Source organism: Gadus chalcogrammus, chromosome 7, assembly GCF_026213295.1.
Source record: "Gadus chalcogrammus isolate NIFS_2021 chromosome 7, NIFS_Gcha_1.0, whole genome shotgun sequence".
Classification (NCBI taxonomy): Eukaryota; Metazoa; Chordata; class Actinopteri; order Gadiformes; family Gadidae; genus Gadus; species Gadus chalcogrammus.
In genome coordinates this window covers 18,345,130-18,372,154 of record NC_079418.1, presented here as the reverse complement: position 1 = coordinate 18,372,154, position 27,025 = coordinate 18,345,130, and the positions used below count along the sequence as shown (strand labels likewise).

At 45.5% G+C, this 27,025-nt stretch overlaps 2 protein-coding genes across 2 annotated transcripts in view; both read right to left on the bottom strand.

The window, feature by feature from the left end:
* ptk6b (PTK6 protein tyrosine kinase 6b) overlaps positions 1-10,372 on the bottom strand; it is a 10,909-nt gene extending 537 nt beyond the window's left edge. The window contains exons 1-8 of the mRNA XM_056595215.1: positions 9,765-10,372; positions 9,222-9,343; positions 6,147-6,307; positions 5,372-5,537; positions 2,532-2,693; positions 1,975-2,156; positions 1,086-1,239; positions 1-757 (exon numbers count right to left, since the gene is read on the bottom strand). The exon at positions 1-757 is cut by the window's left edge and continues 537 nt beyond it. Coding sequence (XP_056451190.1) covers positions 576-757; positions 1,086-1,239; positions 1,975-2,156; positions 2,532-2,693; positions 5,372-5,537; positions 6,147-6,307; positions 9,222-9,343; positions 9,765-10,267 — 1,632 coding nt within the window. The 5' untranslated portion in view covers positions 10,268-10,372 and the 3' untranslated portion in view covers positions 1-575. The remainder of the gene's footprint in view (positions 758-1,085; positions 1,240-1,974; positions 2,157-2,531; positions 2,694-5,371; positions 5,538-6,146; positions 6,308-9,221; positions 9,344-9,764) is intronic.
* A 164-nt stretch (positions 10,373-10,536) lies between these two features.
* Positions 10,537-25,791, bottom strand: srms (src-related kinase lacking C-terminal regulatory tyrosine and N-terminal myristylation sites). Its single transcript, XM_056595216.1, has 8 exons — positions 24,567-25,791; positions 23,479-23,600; positions 22,012-22,178; positions 19,353-19,500; positions 18,394-18,552; positions 13,227-13,408; positions 12,589-12,745; positions 10,537-11,769 (listed from the first exon to the last, which is right to left on the bottom strand). Exons 1-8 carry the CDS (start codon positions 24,938-24,940, stop codon positions 11,570-11,572), a joined length of 1,509 nt encoding a protein of 502 aa, XP_056451191.1. The 5' UTR covers positions 24,941-25,791; the 3' UTR covers positions 10,537-11,569.
* Positions 25,792-27,025: the final 1,234 nt, after the last annotated feature.

Sequence of the window (27,025 nt, the reverse complement as noted above, 5' to 3'; positions counted from 1 at the left end):
AAGGCCTATCCAGCAAAGTTTTTTCTTCAGCAACTTCAGATTCAACGAGAGGTTCTCAAGAGGACTAAGTGTGAATATAAGATCCTGGCCACGCATGGTTTCTCTTCATGGAACCCTTGAGGCAGCTTGCATGTATACGAGTCTGGCTTTTGAAGCAACACTGAATACCTCACGGAGTGAGAGTGGCTGTACTGTGGCGTTTAACATGAACAATTCCTTGATGCCCATTATGGATATCATATTTAAAAAACAGATTTAATAAACATAAGTAATTTGATACACTGTATGTACACTAATGTACACTAATAAGGTTGCATAACTCGTTTTGATTCATGATATCATGTGGCCATTTTTCCACCCTAAGAACAATATACACATACACAGCCAAACTTCGAAAAGGCTGAAACATAACGTGTACATGTTGCATTCCCTTCATCAATCCTAAAGCATTGATTTCATTTTTATTTTATATTATTCATGAAACCAAGATAATCATTCAGATGAACAGCAACCATGTTTTCTATTCAGGTCTCGACTGTTCCTTGGGGCAGCACACAAGAACTGCAGGCAGAGCCTCACTCAAATAAATAAGTGCCGCAGCCCAGCCGCACGCAGAGCTCCTTGAAGTCGGGCCTGGAGCGTGGGTCTGCCTGCCAGCACTCCGTCATGATGCTGTATATGGCTTTAGGGCAGCTGGGAGGAGCTGGCATACGGTAACCGGTGGTAACCTGCTGATACACTTCCTGATTGCTGAGGGCTGTGAGGAACGAGAATAAACACGGCAACATCGAAAAAGGAAATGTGAGAATATGATCGTGCAGCAGGCAAAAAAAAGAGTGCATTTTCAGTAGAGAACCCAAGACTTAGTTCAGGGCTCAGTATAGCAGGCTACACGTTATATTAGCTCAAAACCAATTACTTAACAGGAAGAACAGAGATAACGGAGATTAGAGAATGAGCGTCTTTGCATCCGTGAAACAAGTCCTCTTAAAAACAATCCTTGGTATTCAGACACTCCCATGACTGGCCACTATTGCTGAATCCGAATCCGAATCCGAGCCCATGGTTTTCATTCATTCACCCACCTGGATAGGGAGTGCCTCCGCGGCTCATGATCTCATACAGCAGCACGCCGAAGGACCACACGTCGGACTTGTTGGAGAACTTCCCGTGGCTGATGGCCTCCGGGGCAGTCCATTTGTACGGAATCTTCCGGTCCAGTGTGATGTAGAAGGGCTCCTGAACAACAGAGAGGGACCAGGAGGTTGGATCAGTGAATGGATGGATGGATGGATGGATGGATGGATGGATGGATGGATGGATGGATGGATGGATGGATGGATGGATGGATGGATGGATGGATGGATGGATGGATGGATGGATGGATGGATGGATGGATGGATGGATGGATGGATGGATGGATGGATGGATGAATGGGTGGGTGGGTGGTTGGATGACAAATGAATAATGGATGGTTGGATGATGGATGAATGGGTGGATGGGTGGATGGCAGGTGGGAAAACAGAGATTGGAACAATGAACTAAACAGAGTGGTAAAACCAAGACTTGCGTCAACCAAGTACCTCCGTTTCAAAGCAGAGCCACAGCCACTGACAGCATGCAACACAAGCAACCCAAGAAACACAAGTATCTCAGTCGCTGCAGACTGTTGCTCACCCAATGATAATAATATAAATAACATAACATTTTGTTTTAAGTTATTTTCAAGACCGATAAAGGCACTTTACATACAAAACAGACTATACTGAATAAGTTCAAGAGATATTCACACAAAAGCACACACAAACACACACACACGCACAAACACACACACGCACACGCACACACACACACATACACATACACATATATAGTTACATACACACATGCATACACAGATAGAAATAGACGATGGTAAAGGCCAAAGGTGAAACTACTACTACTACTAGATGATCAGATCACTACATGCTATACCTTGATGATCCGAGCCAGTCCAAAGTCTGCCACCTTACAGATGTAGTTTTCCCCCACCAGGACGTTGCGAGCCGCCAGATCTCTGTGGATGCTGTTCTTCTCCTCCAGATATGCCATCCCATCAGCCACCTGGGCAGCCATGTCAATCAGAGGCTCCGCCTCCAGTGCCCCCCCCTCTCTACCTGGGGCCAATCAAAAACAAGCAGAAATATAATCTATCTACACAATGGCAAACAAACTAATCACCGTTTCTGGAAGGATGGGTGATTGTCATGCGTTTCTAGAACTTGAACCCGAAACTACAAAGAAAAAACTGGTGAACCAACACGCACATGACATACTCACACACTAGCACAGACACACACACACACACACACACAGACACACACACACACACACACACACACACATTGGTGTGTGTTATTTCCAACCATTTGAAAAAGTTACGTAATACCACATGTATTACAGAGGTGCAAAAAAGCTGATTTTCAGCCCGGACACACACACACACACGCACACACACTCACGCACACGCACACACACACACACACACCTACCTCGGAGGAAGCTGAGCAGGTTGCCCTTCTGCATGAGCTCGGTGATGATGTAATAGGGGGGGGAGGCGGAGCACACGGCCATCAGGGAGATGAGGTGAGGGTGACGCAGGGCTTTGAGAATCTGCACCTCCCTCTGAAACTCCTTATGGTTCAGCTCAGAGTCTGAGGAGAGGCAAGACACGCCCACGGATACATACAGGTACATAGTCACACATATGCACATGTGCAGTCATAGATACGTACATGGACATAGTCATAGAAATGTACATGTGCATGGACATAGATACGTACATTTACGTAGTCATACATACATACATGTACATCTTCATAGATACGTTCTTCTACATCAGGGGTCTCAAACTCAACGTATCTGGGGGCCGCTGGAGGTAGAGTCTGGGTCAGGCTGGGCCACATCAAGTATTCCACAAAAAAAAGAATCTCAACTGACCCAATCTAAGTTAATGATAGGGCTATAATGAGATCACGTTGGCTATGTTTTGCTGACAACAGGGGACATTTCATAGCGGTTGGTGGAAACCGGGACATTTTTGCGTCCTTTGGCTTTTGTCGGGACTCAGGACACGCAACTCAAAATTGGGACTGTCCTGGCAAAACCGGGACATCTGGTCACCCTATCACAAGTGATAAAAAAGCGTCGCAAGCGACTCAGCAAAAATGTGCATTTGACAACAACGCCCCGGCCGCACTACCACTAATCTTTGATGTCAAGTAGGGGGCCACAAAATATCATCCCACTGGCCTCAAATGGCCCCCGGGCCGCGAGTTTAAGACCCCTGATTTACATAGTCATAGATATGTACACGTGCATAGTCATAGATACATACATGAACATAGTCTTTGATACATACATGAACATAGTCATAGATACGTACACGTTCATAGTTATAGATACGTACATGAACATAGTCATAGATGTATGATTTCTCAGAATTTGGGCTAGATTTGTAGAGTATGTTAATATATAATATAACTGAAGGACGCAGGAATAATTTAATGTAATATTTGTGATATTGCCATTTATTAAGGTTTGTAATGTTATTTGTTATTGTGTTATTGCGGTGTGATTAAGAGCTGGGTCCCGTGGATATGGGCAGTGACACTCAATCACCATTAAGCACCTATTCACACGCATAAGGGTTGGCCTTTATGGAGGAAGAGAGGGTGACTGGGTGTCCGTATTCTTTAGTGACCGCAACAGTATTTTGATCCAATATTCTTTTGATTTCAACGTTTGATCGCTGTACTTACTTTGATTATACTTTGTGGACATTCTAAGAAATCGATACTTGTTCAGTTCAAGTTCCTTCAACATTTTCTTTTGGTTCTCAGCAAGTCTTTTTTGGTAGCGCGTCAAACAAGGAAGCGAGCCAGACTCAGGGTCGCCACAATACCTTTCCAAATTATGATGTCTTTGGAATGTGATTCAACCCGTGTTGCTCTTTGCCTGCTGATGGTGAACATTCTGCTATAGTTAAAGGAATGCCTCTGTGCTGTACTCAGGTATTTAGAACAGGGCTGGCATGCCTCTCTCTTCCGGGAATAATGCTGGGTTTCAGTGCAATCAATCAGTACACTACACTACACTACAATGATCGGTGACTCCCGGTCATACATTGTTTAAGCTCTTGATAATGATTCGCTATTGTATTTCTTTAATTATTCTTCGTATTTATTCAGATTACGTTTATTCCGATTTTATTATTAGAACTGTTATATTGATCTACATTCTCTTCCTGTGAGCGCAAACCAGTGAGTGGACATATATAGCGGCAGAGGCAGTAGGTTGTGGTTGTGGCCTGGACAAGTGGTCTTACTGGTTTTCTAACTGGAACCAAGGAAGTTCTGATACAGCGTTATGCAAATAAATCTTTTAGTATCCATCATAGCAAGACTCGATCCTGTTAGATTTAATTATTGATGGAGTACGTTTTACCTAGATCTTTACACCCTAAAGCATTAACTAAAGACGCCACTTATGACACTGTATTATTACCGCTCACACTAAGTATGCCCAGCAGTCGGTTTCTCCCCCAGGGCATGGCATTGCCATGCATGGCATTACTAACATTGCAAGGGTTTGATGTGTGCCAAACACGGTACTTTTCATCCTAGATGCGGGTTCCGCTTGGTTTTAGTAAAGAGTGATAAAGAGGGATATAGAGTGATGAATGTCTGGGGGGGTCTCTTTAATGCATCAGCCAGCAGCTGGAGAGCTCCACGACCTACGTGTATTTACACGCGTCTGGGATCACACGCCAAAACTTCAGTACACCATAGCATAATTAGATTTAATTTGAAGTCGCTTTGGTCAAGTCATAGTCAAGTAAAGTCAAATAAAGCTTTAAATTGTAATATTCTGGTAAAATCCTCTGTATATGGATTGTGTTTGTGGAGGATAAGTGGAAAAACTTTGCCAAGAGTTGTTGCCCCTAACGAGTGGGTAATAATTACTGTCAATAAAGAATCGGCACTGATGTGAAGCAGGAGCCTCAAGAATGTGAAGGGCTGCCAAATACCTACCTTGCTGCCCTTTCTTTAAATGTTATCCATTTGTTAATTTAATATATTTTTAGGGTCTGAACTTGGTTGGGGTTGTGTTCCAGCACATATATACGTCTGTGTCACCTTGGTCTATGGTGGATCTTGAACGCTATTGTGGTTTTAGAAAGCTACCAATGCACTATAACCTTATCTAGAGTGTTACTTTTATGAGTTGTAGAACATTATTGTGAATAAATGTTGTTTTGCTTTTGAACTGTGAATCTAGAATGTTTCTAGAAAATGTTTTTAAAACATTACTGCGGCACCAGAAGGCTTACCGCTCTTGATGATCTTAATGGCCACGGTTATGCGGTTCTTCCAGCGGCCGCGGTACACTTCGGCAAAGAAGCCGCTGCCAAGCTGCTCCTCCAGGGTGAACTCGTCCTTGGGGAGCTCCCACTCATCCACCGTGGCCTTGGAGAGGTCTGCAGTATGGGGCTCTCTCTGGGGGGCAGGGGACACCGTGATCACAACACCTTCTACAGCCCCTCAGCCCGCTGCACAACAGGGCTCACGCACATAGGCAAGACCGGACACACACACACACACACACACACACACACACACACACACACACACACACACACACACACACACACACACACACACACACACACACACACACACACACACACACACACACACACACACAGGTGTCTCTGCGTCTAGACCACACCTAGTTAAAGTTATTATTACGGTTTAAACAATGTGTATAATTGTCCGTAGTTCCTTTTCTATCAAAAAGAGGAAGACACGCAGAGACAGCTGCAGATTCGCATACACCTTTACACACTTACACGCACACATACACACACGCACACACACACAGAAACACACACACACATCCTTCCACACACACACACACACACACACACACACACACACACACACCACCACACACCACCACACACACACACACACACCACCACACACACACACCTTTATACCTTTCCACACACACACACACACACACACACACACACCTTTACAACCTTCCACACCCACCCACCCACACACCCACACACACACACACACACACACACAGCCTTGTACCCTCTTGCAGGGCTGTCCCAGTGGTTCGCGGGTGAGGATCTGGTGTGTTTGGTAGTGGAGCACGAGGTCCGCGAGGGAGCTGAACGACTGGGTCGTCTCCAGGGCGAACCCCCCGTCACTCTGGCCGATCAAACAGTGCTTCACTTTGCTCCCCTGCCTCACTGGAACACACACACACACACACACTTATATTTGCCCTGCCCTTGACATAAATCAGAATTAAATGTCAGCATTTGTGTATCCCATAACCAGACACCAGTCCTGGAGACAGGCTAATGTCGAGCACTGGGAGGCCTGCCAGCTGATTATCCACAAACAACTGCTCTTCTGTATTTTACACAAAAGGTCTATTAAAGATTAACTTTAATAGCGCTGTTGTTGTTGATTTATCAAATTGTTTTGATTGATTGTGTTTCCACAGCGATTTAAAGGATACAGTTCTACAGCTTAGTTCCTATCTCTATATATATGCAGTATATGCAGCACTGTATTATACAGTAGGCCTACATCAGAGGCGTCGTCAGCCCCTTTTTACTGGGGCACGTGCCCCAGTAAAAGTCTCCAGTGCCCCAGTAAAATTCCATTGATCATTATTAAATTCATCTGCAGAAGCGCCGCTCTCGCTATGGAATCGGCAGGATTCATCAAGTGCATCTCCTGCTGCCTCGGGAGTCTTCAGTCGAGCCTGCCTCTTACCAGCCAATCAAAAAACGAAAGGGGCTACATAAAAGCCAATCAGAAAATAGCCCTATTGTATCTGGGTAAGATTTAACGCAACAACCAATGAAAAAAAAGTTATTTACGGATTCGTCCACGTGACTCTTCTGAAAGTGTGTAAAGTATGACCAAGTGTTTCTTTCTGTTCAATAGTCTAGATAGAACTTTATCAATCCCCTGTAGGAGAAATTTGTTAATAAAACAATAATGGTAAAAAAAATAAGGAATCTCCCACTTCCGGCTTCCATGAAAGAGAACCATACTAATTCACACAATAGCGTTGATGCAAATCTAGCATTAAAGGTTAATTTAAGGAAGTTCTCTCCAGTCACGCTGAAACTAGTTTGCTAGTAGTAGCGCTTTAATTTGCAGTGTAAGAGAATTCTGGGAAATCTGAATGCTGACAAAATTCTCAGAATTCTGACACTGCAATTTATTTGCACGCTACGACTAGTGAACTACTTTAAAAAAAAACTCGACACCGCGACCAGGCGACAAATTACTGGTGAGAACCTTCTTAAATGAACCTTTAATGCTGGATTTAATTATCAGAATTCGGATTTTATCCAAGTATTCTGACTTTATTATCAGAATGCTGAATTTTATCTCACAATTCAGAGTTTATTAGCCTATTAGATTTCTGAATTAAAATTCTTGTGATGAATAATCTACATTTGTACAGTTGATGTGCAGCACTTGAATTCCCGTCAACTATGTTTTCTAACACCAGCATTTCCACAACTATGCTCATGTTCGTGACTGCTATACAAAACCATTTATAGTGCATCTATTTTTCTGCTGGGTAGTGATAGTCGCCCTAAATGCAGCTTTAATTTGGGCTCTGATTCTGAATAAATGCCGCTGCTGAACTGTGTGAATAAATAAAGGGAACTGAAATCTAAAGAAGACACGTGGTTTTGATGTACCGTGAATTCCAGCTGAAAGTGGAACATTGCTGCCTTCAGGGGAAATTAATGTAACCTAGGCATATTGTAAGTAGCTTTCAATTCCTTGTTTTTTTGTTGATCATGTTTCGTTGGAAACCACGGGAGCTGGAAAAAGCCCAGAGTAAGTCATCTCCTTTTTTAACGTTACAACAAATTCACAACTTGTTTGACACAAACAATGACAACTTGATTGCTGTTAAAGAATGTTGCCCACATAATTAGCACCAGTTTTTCAATACTGAGCGTCTGTAGCCTGTAGTTTTATAGCACACACACACACACACACACACACACACACACACACACACACACACACACACACACACACACACACACACACACACACACACACACACACACACACACACACACACACACACACACACACACACACACCATGCGTGCACGCACACACGCGGAAAATGAATAATGAATGAAAAATTGTCTGTCTTCAAAACTTGAGGAAGTTTTAGACAAAAACTTCCTTAACACAAAAAAGGAAATTATGGATATACAGGGTGTTTTTAACATACTGGATCCAACAATGATCCCAACATTGACACAGATAATTCAGATCATTGCACTCACAATTCCTGTAAACAGTTGTAGTTGTGAGCGATCTTTCAGTGTGTCGAGAAGGCTCCACAACTGGCTTAGGTCAACCATGGGGCAAGGAAGGCTTCACCAACTTTCTCTTTTGTCCATTGAAAAGGAGCAACTATTCAAAGTGAGTCAAAGCCACGTTATTGACCGCTTTGCCACCATGAAGGCGCGGCGAGACAGCTTAATAGTGAAAAAATAATCATTTAAAAAGGCTCTATGCAGTAGTGTATGGCCTTATTTAGTTTAATTTAAGAGCTTTGATGGTTCTATAACATTTTCCAGGTTGATTGGTGGCAATGAGCCACCTCACCTTAAGTCAGAAATTCTATTAGTTTTAAACCTTGTTTCTTGCCTTTTTAGTACATGTCGTTCTGGCAAAATTATGCTGTTTCCACACAGCTTCTAAATAAATATAGATGTGTAGACTTCTCCTGATAAAGAGGTGAAGGTCATAAAGAGACTTTTTGTTTATTTGTCAGTTACCTTATTTGTAAATCTTTGAGATGTGTATGTGTTTAAATAAATATAATTGTACGGTACTCATGAATCCATCTTTGCGTCTTTACCTTTACCAGTGCTATAAAATATCCTACAGTATGACAGTGACAACAATTTTGAAGCTCGTACATACCCTTCTGTATCCATATATTTCATATTGTGCACACGTAAAAAAAAATGTTGGCAGTTGGGGGCCTGTGCCCCAGTAAAACTCTAGGTCTAGCAACGCCCCTGGCCTACATTCTGCACTGGAAAATCCACCTGTGGCAGAATTTAGCTCCTTGTGAAAAATTGGCCAGTTGTCTCTCACCACAGAGCACGTATCCCACGCCGTCCTTCGGGCTCATGCGGATCAGGAAAGCACCGTTCATGTTCTTTGGATCAGTGAGGTGGCTCTGTGCCTCAAACCGACTCATCTCCCCAAAATACCAGCTGGGTTACATGCAAATGAGAGAAGCCAACAGTACAGTGATTTGTGGTAACCGTCAAGTTACCACAATTTGACATTACATGGGGTGTGTGTGTATCCTTGAGAGAGAGAGAGAGAGAGAGAGAGAGAGAGAGAGAGAGAGAGAGAGAGAGAGAGAGAGAGAGATTGATTAAAGCCCTAATGAATGCCATTAGTGTGTGCACTCGCGCGCGCGAGTGCGCGAGTGTCTCAGTCAAACGTTTCTCAACAACACATAAAAAACAAGTAAATGAACAAATAATGTTTTATCGCGTAGTTTATTATGTGAACGTTGTTGTGAATTCAAGTAGGCCTAATTGATTGGCTCTTTAAAGGCTCTGTACGGAGGTGTGTACACGCAGGCTCCAGTGAGAGCTCAGAGCATGGTAGGCCTACTTTACTCACGGTTGTGCGACCATAGACCCTTCCTTCTCCAGGTAGTTGAACGGGACGAAACCAGAACCCAAATCGCACCCATCCTTGTCTATCTTCCGCACGGTCCACCAGTCGCCGTTGCTAGTGATGACATGGAAAATATCTCCTTCTTGGAAGGACAATTCGTCGTCGTGCCGGGATTCGTAAGGGAAAAGCGCCTTGTAGATCAAAGACCCATCTATGTTCGTGTCCCCGGTCGGAACTTCTGCATCTCTTTGCGGCTGCTCTACTTTCACCCTATCGACATTTTTGTGCCCGAAAATCTTTTCGCCCAAGAGATTCCGACACCGGCAAGCTTTGCAACAATATCCCCCCATAAAGAGAGGATCCTGGACGGGACCAAGGCGCGGGAGCACACCCGCCCGTTGAGCAGGGCAAGGGTGAAACTCGTTTGAACTTGAACTGCGACAAGTTGTGACAATTGACAGAGACTTTGGTATGGTATCTTCCTGGAGAATAATAAAGTGCAACATGTTGCCGGTAAGACTCCGCCCTTTCAGATGGCCGATACCTGCGGATGCGTCACTCTCCTATTGTCATCTGGCGCTCCTCGATTTGGATCTGATGCAGGGATGGGATATGATTAAGGCGCCCAAATAAAACTTTTGTATTTTCTCGAAAATGTACTTTTGTTTGTGCTACTTTTCCTTTTATTTCTTAATTAATTTGAAGTGATTTGAATGAAAAATTGTGGAACTATTGTTAATTATGATTTAATTGGATCCCAGCTTAAGAATGGTGATGGACTATGGATTTATGGCTATTGCCTAAAGCCATAGACGGCACACAGTTTGTGGAGTTCAAAGTTGTTCTGTTTGTTCATGCAATATCTTAACAAAAGCTACAAGGCTAGCCCCATGCTTTTGTATGAAGTCCCTCTAGCTGGAACTTAATACTAGCCTACAAGACTTTCTGTCAATAAAGAGGTGAACAGGTGTAACAGGATGATCCGGTTGTAGGGCTAAAGCTAATACCTCTGTTAAATTCACCTGGCTGTTGTCATTCACCTGATATAGCCTACCCCATAATATATGACTAAAATGGTGTCATGGCTCAAGTTTCCTTTAGTTAATTTTACCTTGTTGAATTTCATGCATAGAAAACACCAAAAATGATTAAAATAGATATTTTCGTCAATTGCATTGTTTCAACAATAATAATAACATTATCATCCATTCAGCATTCTCTGTGCAATCCGTCTGTACTTTTGTGTGCGTCTCCATTTTTGTAGTCCATGAAGAACAGTCTGTAGTGTAAACGTAGGCACTCTTGTTGCGATTCGGCTCCATATTGGTTGTAAGGATTTACGTTGGCCCGTTCCAGTCCTCAAGTAAAAAGCACGGAGGCTATGGAGCAGTGAACATCCGCACACACGTCATTATTGCACATGGCCCTGATTCATACGTTATTTCAAAAGCCCAACCTCTGAACATGTACTACACGTGTGTGTGTGTGTGTGTGTGTGTATGTACACTTATACACTTGGCACTTGTAGAAGCAATACAATATCAAAAAGGACAAAACTGTGTACAAAACTCTTTACGGTTGGTGTGAAAGTGCTCAGAATGTTCGGCTTGTGTTTCCTTTGAGGCAGTGGTAGGAACCAAAGGAAAGTAGGAACCCAAGAAAACGTCTTTCCTCTCTTGGGTCTGCCCCCTCTTCATCATCGTCCCCTCTTCATCGTTGTCGTCCCCCCCTCTTCCTTGGCCTCTCTTTGGTGCAGTGGAACCGACAGGAAGTGAGGTTGCGTTGGGTAAGGTCCGTGGTTCTAATCTCTACACTTCGATGGTCTTGAAGTAGATGTGGGCGTAGATGGAGTCCAGCTGGCTGTGCAGGGCGTGGAAGGAGGGCCTCTTGAGGGCCTCGGGGGCCCAGCAGTCCAGCATGATGCGGTAGATGTTCTGGGGGCACCGCGCGGGACTGGGCAGGCGGAAGCCCGACGCCAGCAGCTCCAGAACCTCCTTGTTGCTCTTCCCTGGAGGACGGAGAGGGGCAGAGACGGACAGGTGGATGTCTACACAGTGTTCTTTTAAAGCAGCAATTTTGAACATTTTCATGGACATTTATGTCATGTCTACGGCCGGAAGAGGGAACAATTGTGATTAAGCCTTTGGACCACGGATTTAAGCAAAAAAAGGTAAGTAAATTGTGGGTCGGTGGTGACAGTTTGTATCCTTGGAATTAAATACCTCCTGTCACCAAAGGTGCCGCCAAAGAGACAAAAATGGATATCTTCAAGATAGCTGAGTTTACTTGAGGTTATCTACTAATACTATATCTACTATCCTTGCATTTTTTTTGTCCACAATGTTTTATTATCATTTATAATACCTTGAAAAATACAATTTTACAATAATTGAATATACAGCACATCCTAAAGGGATCTGGGAGGTAACCTTTAACCTCGGTGGGAGGTAACCTTTAACCTCGTTGGGAGGTTACCTTAACCCTGGGTGGGAGGTAACCTTTACCTGGGTGGGAGGTAACCTTTAACCTGGGTGGGAGGTAACCTTTAACCTGGGTGGGAGGTAACCTTTAACCTGGGTGGGAGGTAACCTTTACCCTGGGTGAGAGGTAACCTTAAAGGTCCCATGACATGCCACCAGGTGTGGGCTGATTAGCCGTTACAAGCCGTTTTGAAAAATGTTGCTCATCTATCCGTCACACATCTAGGTGGACACGCCCACATGTGATGTCATATGGGGCAGATTTCCAAAACAGCTTGTAACGGCTAATCAACCCACACCTGGTGGCATGTCATGGGACCTTTAACCCTGGGCAGGTGGCGACCTACCATCGTAAGGCATCTTCCCTCGTGACATCATCTCGTAGAGCAGAACGCCAAACGACCAGACGTCAGACTTGACGGAGAAGCGCTGGTGGAGCGCGGCCTCCGGCGCCGTCCAGCGCACGGGGATCTTGGTGCTGCGGCTGGCGGTGTACACGCTGTCCTGAGGGGGGGGGGGGGGGGGGGGGGGGTGGGGTGGTCAATGGTTAACGGACTGCTTCTATATAGCGCCTTTCTAACCAGTGGCCACTCAAAGCGCTTTATGATTATTGCCTAACATTCACACACACATTCACACACCGACGGCGGAGTCAACCATGCAGGGCGACAGCCAGCTTGTCAGGAGAAGCTATGGTGAGGTGTCTTGCTCAGGGACACCTCGGGGATCGAACTGGCAACCTTGCGGTTACAAGTCAACCTGCTCTACCTCCTTAGCCACCGTCGCCGCGCGCGCATGCACACGCACGCACACACACTCACGCACACACAGACCATATTAAACTCCAGGGTTTATTTTCCATATCCATGCCTCACGGCTACACAGTGTGAAAAAAACAGTGAAGCTAGAAGGTCAAAGGTCGTAGCAGGGCGAGGAGAGGTGCATCGGGCCTTTCCGAGCGTGACGACTGCGAGCGACGTCTCACCTTGATGATGCGGGCCAGGCCGAAGTCGGCCACCTTGCAGACCAGGTCCTCGGCCACCAGGATGTTCCTAGCCGCCAGGTCCCGGTGCACGATGTGGCGGTCCTCGAGGTAGGCCATACCCTCCGCCACCTGGCTGCCCATGTAGATCAGGTGGGCCGACTTCAGCACCTGGCCCTCTGGAGCTACACACACACACACAAATAACAGACAGACACGTGCGCAGAACACACACACACACAAAACACACAGAGACGTGCGGAACACACACACATTGGCACATGCACACACAGAGACGTGCGCACACGCACGCGCACACACACACACACACACACACACACACACACACACACACACACACACACACACACACACACACACACACACACACACACACACACACACACACACACACACACACACACACACACATTTTATGTACTTTATTTGATTCCACATTACAAGTTAATATCATTTTAGGAACCAAATGTGATGAATTATCCAACAACTATTTGACCAACAAACATCTTGTTATGGGAATGCATCATTAAGGGTACAGGAAACATCTCCTTTTCCAGATGAACATGCTCCCTATAACAGCTGATATTGAGCAGTACTTAGCTAGCTGTCTGGCCCTTCTTTTACTTAGTCCACTGATGTTAAGTCCACTGACCACCAGCCTATGCACATGGCCTAGACTGCCAAAGACAAGAACAATGAGGACACATTTATAGCCACAGCTTTCAATGGCAGATGTTAGAGGATGGTATTTCAGTTTTTTTGTACAATAGGATTCCTCCATGAACAGGTCAAAGGCACAGGCTACTTCAAAGAGTCTGACTATTTTTTCCTCTTGTGATATGCAAATGATGTCTGGTGTGTTGGGAATTCCTGAAAAGCAGTTTGTGGATGTGTTAAACCAGTGGGACTTGACAGAGGTATGTTTGTATAGTTGTTCCTGAGGAGCACAGGGGATCTGGGCAGCGATGAGGTCCACCAGTCTGTCATGTCTGGCAATATACAGTCCTTTGTAGGAACGGCAACTGTTCATGATGTGGGCTACTGACTCCAGCTGTTGTGGTGGGTCATGTAGCATGCAAAAGGGGGAATGAATAGATGGAAACCAGAGGGAGAGATTGTATTTTGTGGGGAGAACCTGTAGGCGTGCCTTCACACAGAAGATGAGTATCTCATCACTGATGGTGGCATTATTGTAAATGGCATGTGATGTGGAGTGATCTGCACAGGTGAGTTTGGCTAATTTTCCTTGAAGTTTAAGGCTGGACCAGTATTCCATATTGTGGCCCCTTTGGATGGTAAGAAGGGTTTGCCTGGATGTTGATGGTAACAGGAGGTGGGTGATGTTATTGTGTTGCAGCCTGGCTTGCACTGTGATTGATGGGTCATCCACCACTGCATCGGTGACCTCTACTGGTTGGTGGTTGGAGGTCCATTTTAGCTCGGTGCCTGTCCTCCAGCACAAATCATTCAGGTCACGCCAGTCTGATGACACACCAAATCCCTGTGCCTGGGTATCCAGCTTGCCACTGCTCTTTCTTCTGAAACCCAGGAAGTTCTCCTCACCACTGCCTGCACAAGCCACTTTGCGTTTCTTAAAGTCCAGCAGTAATGATGCTCTTGCCAGGTGTCTTACACTGTTGTCATCACAGTTTAGCATATTGACTAGATGTGACTGCCTTGCTGCTGTGTACTCCCACATACAGTTTGGAATGCCAAGCCCACCGTCATGTTTCTTCTGGAAAATAAAACATTGTGTAGAATGTGTGTTGAGGCCCAGCCATTTCCTTACAACTTGCACAGTTTTATTGTCCATTGTGCGCAGATCTTTTTGTGGGATATGAACATTCGCGAAGAGATGTTGTATTTTGGCGAAGGCTATATCTCTGATTGCTTGGACTTTCAGAGTTGCTGGGAGAGGTGAAGTGTCAATCAGGTCCAGTCTGCTAATAAACTGCTGAACCAGATTGGTCACTTGTTGGCTCCAATCTCCCGCGATGTTGAATTTATGCCCCAAGTAGGTGTAGCTTTCTTGTCTGGCATACACTCTGAGTGGCTGGCCTAAGATGGTGAGGGAAGGAGGTCGGTCAGTCTTGGCTCTATACCAGCGGTTGCCTCCGCTCCTCCTCTCCCAAAACACTGCACATTTACTCTGTTTTACTTGTAGGCCAGACCAGGAGAGGAAGCTGTCGGTGCAAGCCATCATGTTCTTTATGACTCTCTCATCACGGGAGGCAATGACCACATCGTCAGCATAGCCCTGGACTGGGTTTGGTGACAACACTTGGGGTGGGGCATGTGTGCACAACCATTTCAGCCACTGGTTGATGGCAATGATAAAGTTGACTGCACTCCATGGGCAACCAGTTTTAATTCCCACTTTCAATTTTACAGGCCGGGTGAGGTGTTTACCACAGATCACTTGCAGATAGGAATTACTGTAAACATCTTTTACTATATCACAGTAGATCTTTGGCAGGTGTATATCCTCCAGTGAATTCAACATAACCTCATGAGGCAGTGTACCAAATGCGTCCCTAAAGTCCAAGAATACCACATATAATTTGGCAGAGTCATGTTTGAAGTCATCAATCGCCGTCTTTAAAGAAAAAACATGTTCATTCATGCCTTGACGTTCAATATAGGCCTTTTGCTTACTTGATAAAGTTCCTGAGTCAACAAGCCATGGTAATATTCTGGACAGGAGGCACTTCATGAAGACTTTGTACACAGTTGGTAATAATGAGATGTCCCTCCATGTAGAGGGGTCATTGGGTACATTGTCTTTCTTTGGTATTCTGTGTATCAGTGCTCCCTTCCATGAACAGGGGACTTTACCATTAAGCAAACAGGTGTTAAATATGCTTCTCAGGGTGGGACACGACATTTGCCTGGTGGATTTTAGGGTTTCATAGGTGACACCGTCTGAACCACTTGCTGTGTTGTTGGGCAAGTTGAGTATAACTTTCTCTATCTCCTCGACTGAGAAGGCCGATGTTAGTGGCGGGGGTTCAGTAGCTGTAATGTCAATGTCATTATTCCACGGGGGCAGCTCGCGCAACTTTGTTGATGGCATAGACTCGCATTTTTGTCGATAGTAATCATACACCTGCTCAGGATTACCCGACTCAGGCGGAGACGTCGGGAATATACAGTTGTTTAGGATGATATCAATTGCTTTTTTTCTGCGGTGTTGCCACAGGTAAGTAAGCTTGTTTTTGCTTACCATGTGTGGTGTTTTCAGATGTTCTTTTGTTGCCGCGGCAATCGATGGCTGTATCACATCTCGCAGAAAACGCAATTGACGCTCAATCCATTCAGCAGGGTTATCGACAGGTGTTTTTCGTGCGTTATCATCCAATGGTAGAGTCTTTAAAATCCGTATCACATATTTCAGGAGTGGTATTCCAAACTCTCGTCCATCCGTGCGCTTTGTGGAAAAAAATCCGTTTTTAAAAAAGACTCCATGAAGGATTTTAAACATCCGCGTCCATTTCCGAGGATCTCCAGCGAGGACAAAGTTTTGTTTGTCCCGTAATCTCTTTGTGTCCAGGCCTTGTCTAAACAGTCTTTCATGGTGTTGGAAATCATTCCATTCAGTATCCGTGAGTAATCTCTCGAAGTTGGTAAAATCCTGAATGTTGCATGCTGATGATCGCTGTTGTGGGGTAGGGTCTAGGACTTGCTGGCGTTGTTTGTAAATTTTACCGCTTTGTATTGCGTCTTTAAAAGCGCACTTAATGGATGTTGTTAAACACATAACAAGAAATGTAGTGATCAGAATCATGTCGGAAAAATTCTCTACTTTAACGACGGCAGTTACGACGGGTGATGTGGCCTAGTGTGGAATTTAGTCGGAGGTCAGACTGGCGTGCGCTCTACTCCGCCGCCATGACGGCAGCAGCACACACACACACACACACACACACACACACACACACACACACACACACACACACACACACACACACACACACACACACACACACACACACACACACACACACGTAAGGCCCGGGATGTTCTTGCACGATCATCAAAGTGACATTGTCACCGCAGCACAAAGACAGAAGGAAGCCCAATTCAACCAACGGAGGGCTGGCTCAGTAGGCCTTACATGTCTGACAGAAAAGTCGATGTGTGTTTGCGCTCGAACACGCTGCGATAATGGGGTTAAACCCTTCTGTCAACACCCTCCTGATAGGGCTTTCACAATGGCTGCCGTTGTGTTTGTAGTGCAAAGAAACCTACATAGAAACGACATGCAGTTGAATGCCTTCTAGGCTGAGAAACACCACCAGCATGGAAGGGTGAGAGAGAGGCAGTATCTTGGTCCGTTTCATAGACATAGCCTACATTGTGCATTCAACACATTAAATTATTAATATGTTACCTTTCCGTCTCGAATGACTCATGCCTATCGTTTCATCTGACCTGGATCCTCCCGGCTCCGTCTTCCTCTGACTCTAAGTGGACTATTGTTCGCTGCGTGCATCTGTGTGTGTGATACTCGTGTCTCTGTCTTCCTCTGGCTGTTTATACAACTAATAACCCGATATGTTACTTTTTATATTATAAGTGAACAATTGTTCGGTGTGTGTGTGTGTGTGTGTGTGTGTGTGTGTGTGTGTGTGTGTGTGTGTGTGTGTGTGTGTGTGTGTGTGTGTGTGTGTGTGTGTGTGTGTGTGTGTGTGTCCCCTCTGGCTGTTAATGTTGTCCTTCCTAAACCTGGACCTGTTGTTAGTTTTCAATACTCTAAACGGTCCCATCCAGTGGGACCAAATTCTTCCCTGCTTGTGTGTCTGTTTTTTGTGTGTGTGGGTGTTTCCCTGCATGTGTGGGTGTTTGCATGCACGTGTGTCTGTACGTGTATGCATACATCTGTGTGCGCGCGCGTGTGTGTGTGTGTGTGGGCGGGTGTTTGCATGCGTGTTGGCTTGTACGTGTGTGAGTATATCTGTGTGCATGCGTGTGTGCGCGCGTGTGTGAGTATATGTGTGTGTGTGTGTGTGTGTGTGCGTGCGTGCGTGTGTGTGGCTTCCTCTGGCTGTTGATACTTTCTTTCCAAAACATGAACCTAATAAGTCACCTTTTCCTGTTGTAAGTGGACTATTGTGTGTGTGTTTGTGTGTGTAATGGGTGAGTGACTTACAGGCCAGGTAGGCCTTGAGGCTGCCCTTGGACATGAGCTCGGTGACGATGTAGACAGGCTCCCCTCTGGAGCACAGCGCCAGCAGCTGGATCAGCTTGGGGTGGTGGAGGCTCTTCAGCGCCTGCACCTCCTTCACAAACTCATCCTGCTTGGTGTCCTCTGGGAGGGGGGGCCGGCAGGCGGGCGGGGGGATATCAGTTAGTAATGTTCATCATGGCTGCGGTCTGTCCGGTGAAGGGCAGATGAACGGTTACGTTCAATGTCGTTGTCCGTACATAAATCCCTCTGCGGGGGGGTCTTTGTACGTGGGGTGGCATATGACCTTTACTGTTCTAATTGGTGAGGTCACTCCAAAGCTTTTGCAACTGTGTTATTAAGTCGACTAATACTGAAACGCAGAAGCATTTATAAGACAATGCTAAAATACACAAGGACTAACATACAAAATTCTTCTTGAAAATTAAACCGTAACAATAAGAAGTATTATTTATTCATATTTGTTACACTTTCCTAGCTAGCCTTTGTTGGGCAATTCTAACTACAGCTGGTGAACTTAACAGGCCAATAATAAGCAAAAACGCTGGGAAACGCTGCCCCAACGGTACACAACGGCACGCCATGAAGACGGTAACATTCCCGACGGGGGAGGAACACTGTCAGATGCAGATCCCACACGTCCGAAACATCGATCCATCTCACTACCGACCCCTCTCCAGCCCCTGAAGGTCAAGGTAGGTAGGTGTGTGTGTGTGTGTGTGTGTGTGTGTGTGTGTGTGTGTGTGTGTGTGTGTGTGTGTGTGTGTGTGTGTGTGTGTGTGTGTGTGTGTGTGTGTCTTCGTGTGTGTGTGTGTGTGTGTGTGTGTGTGTGTGTGTGTGTGTGTGTGTGTGTGTGTGTGTGTGTGTGTGTGTGTGTGTGTGTGTGTGTGTGTGTGTGTGTGTGTGTGTGTGTGTGTGTGTACCTTGCTTCAGCATCTTGATGGCCACCTTCCGGTGCTCCGTGGTCCAGGTGGCCTCCCACACCGCTCCGAAGTGGCCCTCTCCCAGCTTCCGGTGCAGCTGGAACTCTTCTCTGGGTCGCTCCCAGGGCTCCATGTCAAACAGCTCCCGCTGCACAGGGACCACAGGGGAAGGGTCACACAGCAGCACAGCGCCCTCCAAGCCCTTTCTGACCCTCTGAAGCCCTCCCAGGCAGACCCTGTACACACCGTCGCACAGCCGCACCGGGTGAACAGGGAGATCGTAGCGCTTTATTTTTTAAATTTGAGTGTTTTTAACTGATGCGGTGCTTTGGCCTCGGGGTGGAAGAGTCGTTTCCTATTTTAGATATAGATTAAATAATTATAGATCATGTAATTAATTAAGTGAAAAAGCATGAATTAATAAAGTCACGGTGCTCTTTTTGAGGAGCACTGAAATAGAAAAACGTATGTAACTCCCCTTCTAGTAAAGCAATGATTGCAATAAAGAGTATTACGATTTAAATCACAATATAAAAAAATGGAGGAAAGAGTTTCATTCAAGCAACATGTTTGAGATTTGATTTGTACTGGTTTTGAAAACCAGAATGAATGAATTTGACTTGTGGGTAAAATAAAGAAATGGGTGAGATCATCAAACTTAAAATCAAATACTTTATTTAAAAGTAATCTGGTTCCTCAATGAAAACCAAGTAAAAGAACCAAGTGCTTTAATTTATACAAAACATGTTGATCATAGGTAGGTAGAATTTATCAGCATGAATGATCAATATCAAGTCAACAAGGAAATCAAATGGGAAAAGGTGAGGTTTAAATAATCTTGATTCCATGCATGAGAATAACATAAAGATATTTGAACAACAGCCACAGTCTCTACAGTTTGACTCATGATCCCAGAGATACACTCAGATACTTTTACTCTCAATCTAAATAACTGCCTTTAGTTGGGAGGTTGCTGGTCTGAGAGCCGCCACCACTGTGTGACTAACCGTCACGCCAACGCAAGTTAAATAAGGTTAGAATCAATACCAGAGACTGTGTGGGATTCGCTTAAAATAGACAGCATGGAGGTTCTCTAACCTTCCATTTTCACATACCATTTTCACAGATTCACGTTAAACGTTTGCATCCTTCTTTATCAGCTACAAAACAGTTACTGTTCCTAATCTATCTTTGTTTTACTTCACGACAAGTGAAACATCAACTCTTGTGGCCATTCTTTGGAATTAGTGGCACAAAGTGATGGAAATAATTTAGACACTGGAATGTTTCAACATAAAAAGGCTCCATATTAATGGCAATAGGCTGAATAATTGATCGCAAGGGATATTTAAACATGAATAAGCTATTGAAATGTATCAGTGTTATATTTCGACTGATTCTGCGATTTTCATGATCGTGGCAGTATTGAATAACAGACTCATCACTTACACTGGCATAAAAGCATTAACATTTTTTGGAATAAAATGGATTGATGACACTACAAAACGGGGTTCAAAATAAACATAGATTTACATCTATGTTTGGGTGCTGGCATTTCTAACTGTCTGCTTATACATTCTTGTGTGTCTGCTTATACATTCCCGTTTGTCTGCGTGTGCGTGTGCGTGCGCGTGTGTGACAGGGACATCATTAATATGTTTACCATCACTGCAGTGCATCATTTCTGTGTGTGTATTTTATGCATCTATTTACTTTATGCATTCATGCGTTTCTGTTAAAGGCTTCTCTTTATTTGCATATGTGTACCAGAAGTGTCCACCCATAGGAGCATGCCGATATGTCTGCTGCCTAAGTGTGGAGGAACACTGTAGCCTTGGTCTACGGTGCCTGTGGGAGTATCAGTAGGAGCCATCGGATGCAGGAGTCCTTGCATGTGCTTTAAATCACAGATTTGCATCCATAAGCATGTGGGGAGACGTGGATATATGTGGTGTCAAGATTTGCATCACAAAAGGGTGCAAGGCTATGCTGTCTCGTGTTATGTTAGTAACACATGTTCACGGTTACTTTAACTTAGAGACCATATCATGTCCTCACTTTTAATTGTAGCATTTGGAAGAGGGAACAAGTAGTCAGACTACTTCATTGATCCAAGGGAAAACTATTATATTATAATAGTCTTGCTGAATTGTAAATATAACCTCTACTGCTCTGTGTTTCATTGGTTGTTCTGCTCTCACTGTTTAAAGTTACAGTTCTGTGTTGCTAGGGTACTGGCTTACGCTATAGACCAATGAGAGCTGTTGGCAGAAGACAACTGTAGACACGGCACTGTGCACACGTGTCGCTAAGTAACCTGCTGGAAGCTACCATTACCCAGAAGCGCCTTCTGCTCATCCCCGTGCAAACACCAAAGTTTCAGTAGAACTTCACTTGTTTGTGTGTGGACATGTGTGTATGTGTGTGTTGACAAAGGGCTTGTCCATGGCCTCAGAGCAAGGTTACCAATCTCCCCTGGTAGGAAAGAGAGAAGAGGAGGAATCACCAAGATTTCCCAGACCATTTCCCAGGGCTTGTGTATGCGCTATGCATGTGTGAATGCGTGTGCCGTGTGTATTGTGCATGTGCGCGTGCCTGTGTTATGTGAGTGCGTGGACACGTATGTGTGCGGGCGTGCGGGTGTGTGCGTTCATCCTACCTGCTGTGCACAGGGCAGGCCCAGTGGCACACCCAGGCTACGGGAGTTGTTCTGGTAGTAGTTGATCAGCTCTCCCAGCGTGCCGAAGGACAGCTTGTCGGACACAAAGTAGGCTCCGATGGAGGAGCGCTGGATCCGGAAGTGGTACACCTTGCCCTCGCTCCGGGCTGCACAGGGAATGAGGATATGAATATGAATAATATGAATATGACTATATTAATATTGAGCCTTCCATTGAGACTATGCAGCTCAAAGTGCTTTGATGCTTCAGCACAAACATAGCACAAAATAACAAACAACTTTAAAATAAATCTAATAATAAAGAAGAAGTTAAGAGTAGGAAATAAAAACTATGAGTGATTATATTTCATCTTTGTAGGCTTGTTTTAAGCCGAGTCCACCTCTCTGATAGCTTTTGGCTGGAGGTTCTACAGTGATGGCGTGTAGCGGATGATGGCGGCTTTCTTGATTTAATTTGGCGAACCTTCATGCCTACAACCCTGGATTTGACTGTGTAAGGTGTTCAAGACTGAGAGGTGTGTTTGCTACACGCTAGCCCAATACATAACATTCAGCAGTCAGTAGTGTGGGTGGTAACGCGTTTGTGGGCAGCAACATTTCAGGGCTGGAAGCCACCCGTAATAAGTACATTGCGGACAAACTTGTTTGATACTCGATGCGGTTTCTGTTTGATGGCTGAGTGTCCATTAGAGCATCAGTGCTGAAAAACGTTTGGTGATGGTGCGCTGGATTTCTTTTCCTCTGCATTACATAAATTTGTTCTCAAGACCTCGCCAAAAATATCTTCTGCAAAAAGAATCTCCCCATCTTTAGTGTGTGTTTGTCACTTGCTACTAGAGAGGCATGGACTGGAATAACATTACCAGCACACTCACATTTTCCTTCTCTATTTCGTCTAACACTTGCATCCCCCACACACACACACACACACACACACACACACACACACACACACACACACACACACACACACACACACACACACACACACACACACACACACACACACACACACACACCTCTATTTATACGTAGCACCGTCCCCCATTGTGCACCCACCCCCTAGCCCCCACACACATGCGTCTGATAATGCATATTTTAAAAGCAACTCTGCAGAAAATGTCGAACAGCCTGTCTTCTCCATGGGAGAGAGGGCGAGATAGGGCGAGAGAGGCGGCGTTGGGGGGAGGAGAGCAGAGAATAGTCCTCGGGTAAGGCCAGAATAAGTAGTCGACGGGAATAATAGAGGGGACAGGATGAGAAATGGGAGTGCATCAAAACAACAGAGCACTGGATGACGTGAAAGATGGAGCAGCATAAAAGTTGACAGGAGTGCGTCGAGGGAGAAGGCTAACAATGAACAACGGGATGGGGGGGGGGGGGGGGGGTGATGGACGACAGGGGTTCACGGGGAAGGGGGCGGGACATGTGCCCACCGTCACTCACCTGATATGGTGTACTCGTCGCTATGGCTCTCGCTGATGCGCACCAGAAAGGAGCCATCTTGGTTCTGAGAGGCCAAAAGAAGGGTTTCCGCTTTCCCACGATTAATGTTGCCATAGTACCACCTGAACGGCGAGGAAAAAACAACGATTTAACCAGACGATACTGATGAGTGCAGGCTATGACATGGACAGAGGCCTACATGGAAACAGCAGAGCGTTTTAACGTGGGAGAGTTTCAGCCACCGCTGGCATAGTAGTGATACTGGATACATCATAGGTTAGTAGTCGGCTATCATGTGAACACTGGTTGGTTAAAGCAGAATCTTACCAGGGCCTGAGCCCACTGTTAAAGTTCAAATCAACCCTTATTTACTCTTATCAGGGCGAGATGCGCCTCATTCTCGCTCTGGCCCGTTTCCACAGTGGTCAAGTTTCACTGATAGTAACAAGGTGCGGGTTACTTTGAATGGCAACATCACAATGCGTTTGATAGTTTGACATTTACTCTTTATAACAACACGTCTACTGAAGCATATTCTTTGTTGAATCTTTCTATTTAAATACCTTAATATTTATTTTCAATAGCCTATAATTACAAACTCAGTAATGACGCCACTGTAACAATGACACACTTGAAGGTGTGCTATGATGAAGAAACCACAGCTCCAATTAGTGAAATGATTAATAATACAGTTGCGTCTGTCTTCAAGATGACTGTGTGCGGAATAGTCCAGTGAGACAAACACTGTCCAGGAGTCTTTGTGGTTAGTTACAACGGTGTGTGTCAGCAATTCCACCCGAACTACAGGTAGGGCAGACTTGAAAAGAACAGGCAAACACGGAGAACCGATACCAAGCCTACAACTCATAACCGATAAGATGATTGTAATCACAATAGACGTGCGGCAGACTTTGCACTGCAGTCCTCCTGGTGATAAGAAGAGATCCCCTGTGGTGATAAGAAGAGATCTCCTGTGGTGATAAGAAGACCCCCACAGGAGACCGCGGAGGGCGGAGGTCACGCGCGTCGAGGCGCACAGTGCGCAGGGATACGCAGCTGCCCGGAGTCAAGTCCACACCGATACTCACTTGTGTTTGGCAAACTCGTCCTGGAGGATGGCCACGTAGTTGGCAGGGACCAACCCGGACTCCAGAGAACCGGTGAGCTTCTTGGCAAGCACGTAGTCCCCCCGTTTTTCGATCACAGAGAGTTTGTCGCCCTCCTTCACCGTTAGCTCCTCTTCGCTGCGGGCTTCGAAGTCGAACAGCGCCGCGTACAACTGCACCGGCCGCTTCTTGGGCGACGGGACGCTGATGTCACCGGAGATGGTCCGAATGTCCGCGGGACGTCGCGTCGCGCCGGTGTCGTCGTTGATGGGCACGTTTGGGTAATGGAATTCCGGCCATATACAGTTCCACATACAGCCGAGACATGGCATACAGGTGCGACAGCAGTCCTCCATCACAGAGCATCAAGGACCCCCTACACAGGCACCCAGACCAGTGATCCGGTTTTATGTGGTTTAAACAAAAATAGAGTGCGAGTACAACAACGCGGTTCGCTGTCGCCCCAGCCCTGGAGAGAAAAACGCGATCAAGGCTAGTCACGACCGTCCTCCTCTCCACTCGTTACCTCTTCTTGTGTCGGACGGCAGTGCACCGCCAGCAGTGGCTCGGTGGAAAAGCGAGAGGAACCGGTTTTTGGGGGGTTGAGCTCATGGCTCAACGCTCTGCGGCCGCGGGAGTCTTGCGGCTGTGGGAATGCGGAAACGGCGCGGGACAGGAGTCGCTGCGGGTCGCACACGATTCGGCCTCACGAACCCCCCCCCCCCCCCCCAAAAAAAAAAAGAATATAGCAGCGTTTAAACATTGACCACAAGACCTCCGCAACACTTCAATCCATTCAAATATACTGCGGTTAAACGTATTTTTGCATTCAGGTCTACTTCCATACAGAATGAAAGTTAAAGACAAGGTGGATGCGGGGTAGAACCGCTAAAAGTTGTGTTGTGGTTTGGCGTCTTCCGATGTGGATGCACCTGCGCATTCCTCACGCGCTCCTCACGGGAAGGCGGATACAGTTGCTACCGGGTGTGGGGGGGGTGTGACTATTTGTCACCGAGTCAAGTCCAAGTGCAGAGTAATACAACGGTATGGCAGGAGTGTCTTTAGGAGTGGTGGAAAACTATCCATTCATACCAATCAGATTACCCGTCATTCCAATCAAATACACACTCTAATTTGTACTATGCATTTTTTTTCAAACATTTCTGAAGTATGTGAATTCTTGCAATTTAGTAGAATAACCCCCCTCCCTGGCTTTTGTCACAAATAACACGCAAGTGATATCTGTCCTTCGGTTTGTAGACTGAAAGCGTGACTGATAAGAAAACAATGGAAGGCCAACTCCTATGGCTCTGATCTCACAGGTGTGTGGTCCCTTGGAATTATAATACAGCCTTATAACTTATAATTTGTAAGGTATATCTTTGGCTTCAAAAGAGTCTTGGAACATCAAATGCCCACTCAATCAAGTGATAATGTTAAATGTCCCACTACATGTATTTGTAGTTAAGTGTTACTAATCAATGTTTTTTATGCTAATTTCGCGCAACCCAATAAGCAGTGAGGCTGAATATGGAGTATTTGTTGTCATACCCATTTCTCTGGGAGGGATACTAATAGAAAAATATATTTATAGATACCATGATGAATAACCTGTCAGTAATTTCAATTCAATGAGGTGAGGTGAGGTAGTTTAACAGTGACGCCCAAGATAGTTCCTTATCCTAACCCTTCTCAAAACACCTCCTAACCCTTCTCAAAACACCTGACCTAAAGCCTGGAGACATCTCCTAACCCTCTCAAAACACCTGACCTAAAGCCTGGAGACATCTCCTAACCCTCTCAAAACACCTGACCTAAAGCCTGGAGACATCTCCTAACCCTCTCAAAACACCTGACCTAAAGCCTGGAGACATCTCCTAACCCTCTAAAAACACCTGACCTAAAGCCTGGAGACATCTCCTAACCCTCTCAAAACACCTGACCTAAAGCCTGGAGACGTCTCCTAACCCTCTCAAAACACCTGACCTAAAGCCTGGAGACACCCCCTAACCCTCTCAAAACACCTGAACTAAAGCCTGGAGACATCTCCTAACCCTCTCAAAACACCTGACCTAAAGCCTGGAGACATCTCCTAACCCTCTCAAAACACCCGACCTAAAGCCTGGAGACATCTCCTAACCCTCTCAAAACACCTCTGAACCCTCACAACACCTCCTAACCCTCACAACACCTCTTAACCCTATAGCGACAACTCCTTACCCTATACCAGCGACACCTTCTAGCCCTAATGACATCTCCTGAGCCTAGCAACTAGGGTAGGTTGGAGGACCCGGTCGGTTGCTGCATTCTGGGTGAGCTGATGAGCTGGACGAATGGCTCATGCAGGCAGACCGGCCAGTAGGGAGTTCAGTGGTCTAAACCCAAGATGGCAAGAGCCTGGACAAAAGCTTGCATGGCCTTCTGGGTGAGGATGAGCCGGT

Bases quoted from the DNA above. Each gene is read 5' to 3' on its own strand.
- srms (XM_056595216.1), bottom strand. From the start codon at position 24,940: ATGGAGGACTGCTGTCGCACCTGTATGCCATGTCTCGGCTGTATGTGG. The intron at 19,501-22,011 runs GTAGGATGAACG...GTCCCTGTGCAG, and splicing joins GCCTGCCCTGTGCACAGCAG to CGGGAGCTGTTTGACATGGA. The intron at 13,409-18,393 runs GTAAGTCACTCA...GTGTGTGTGTAG, and splicing joins CCTCAAGGCCTACCTGGCCT to CTCCAGAGGGCCAGGTGCTG.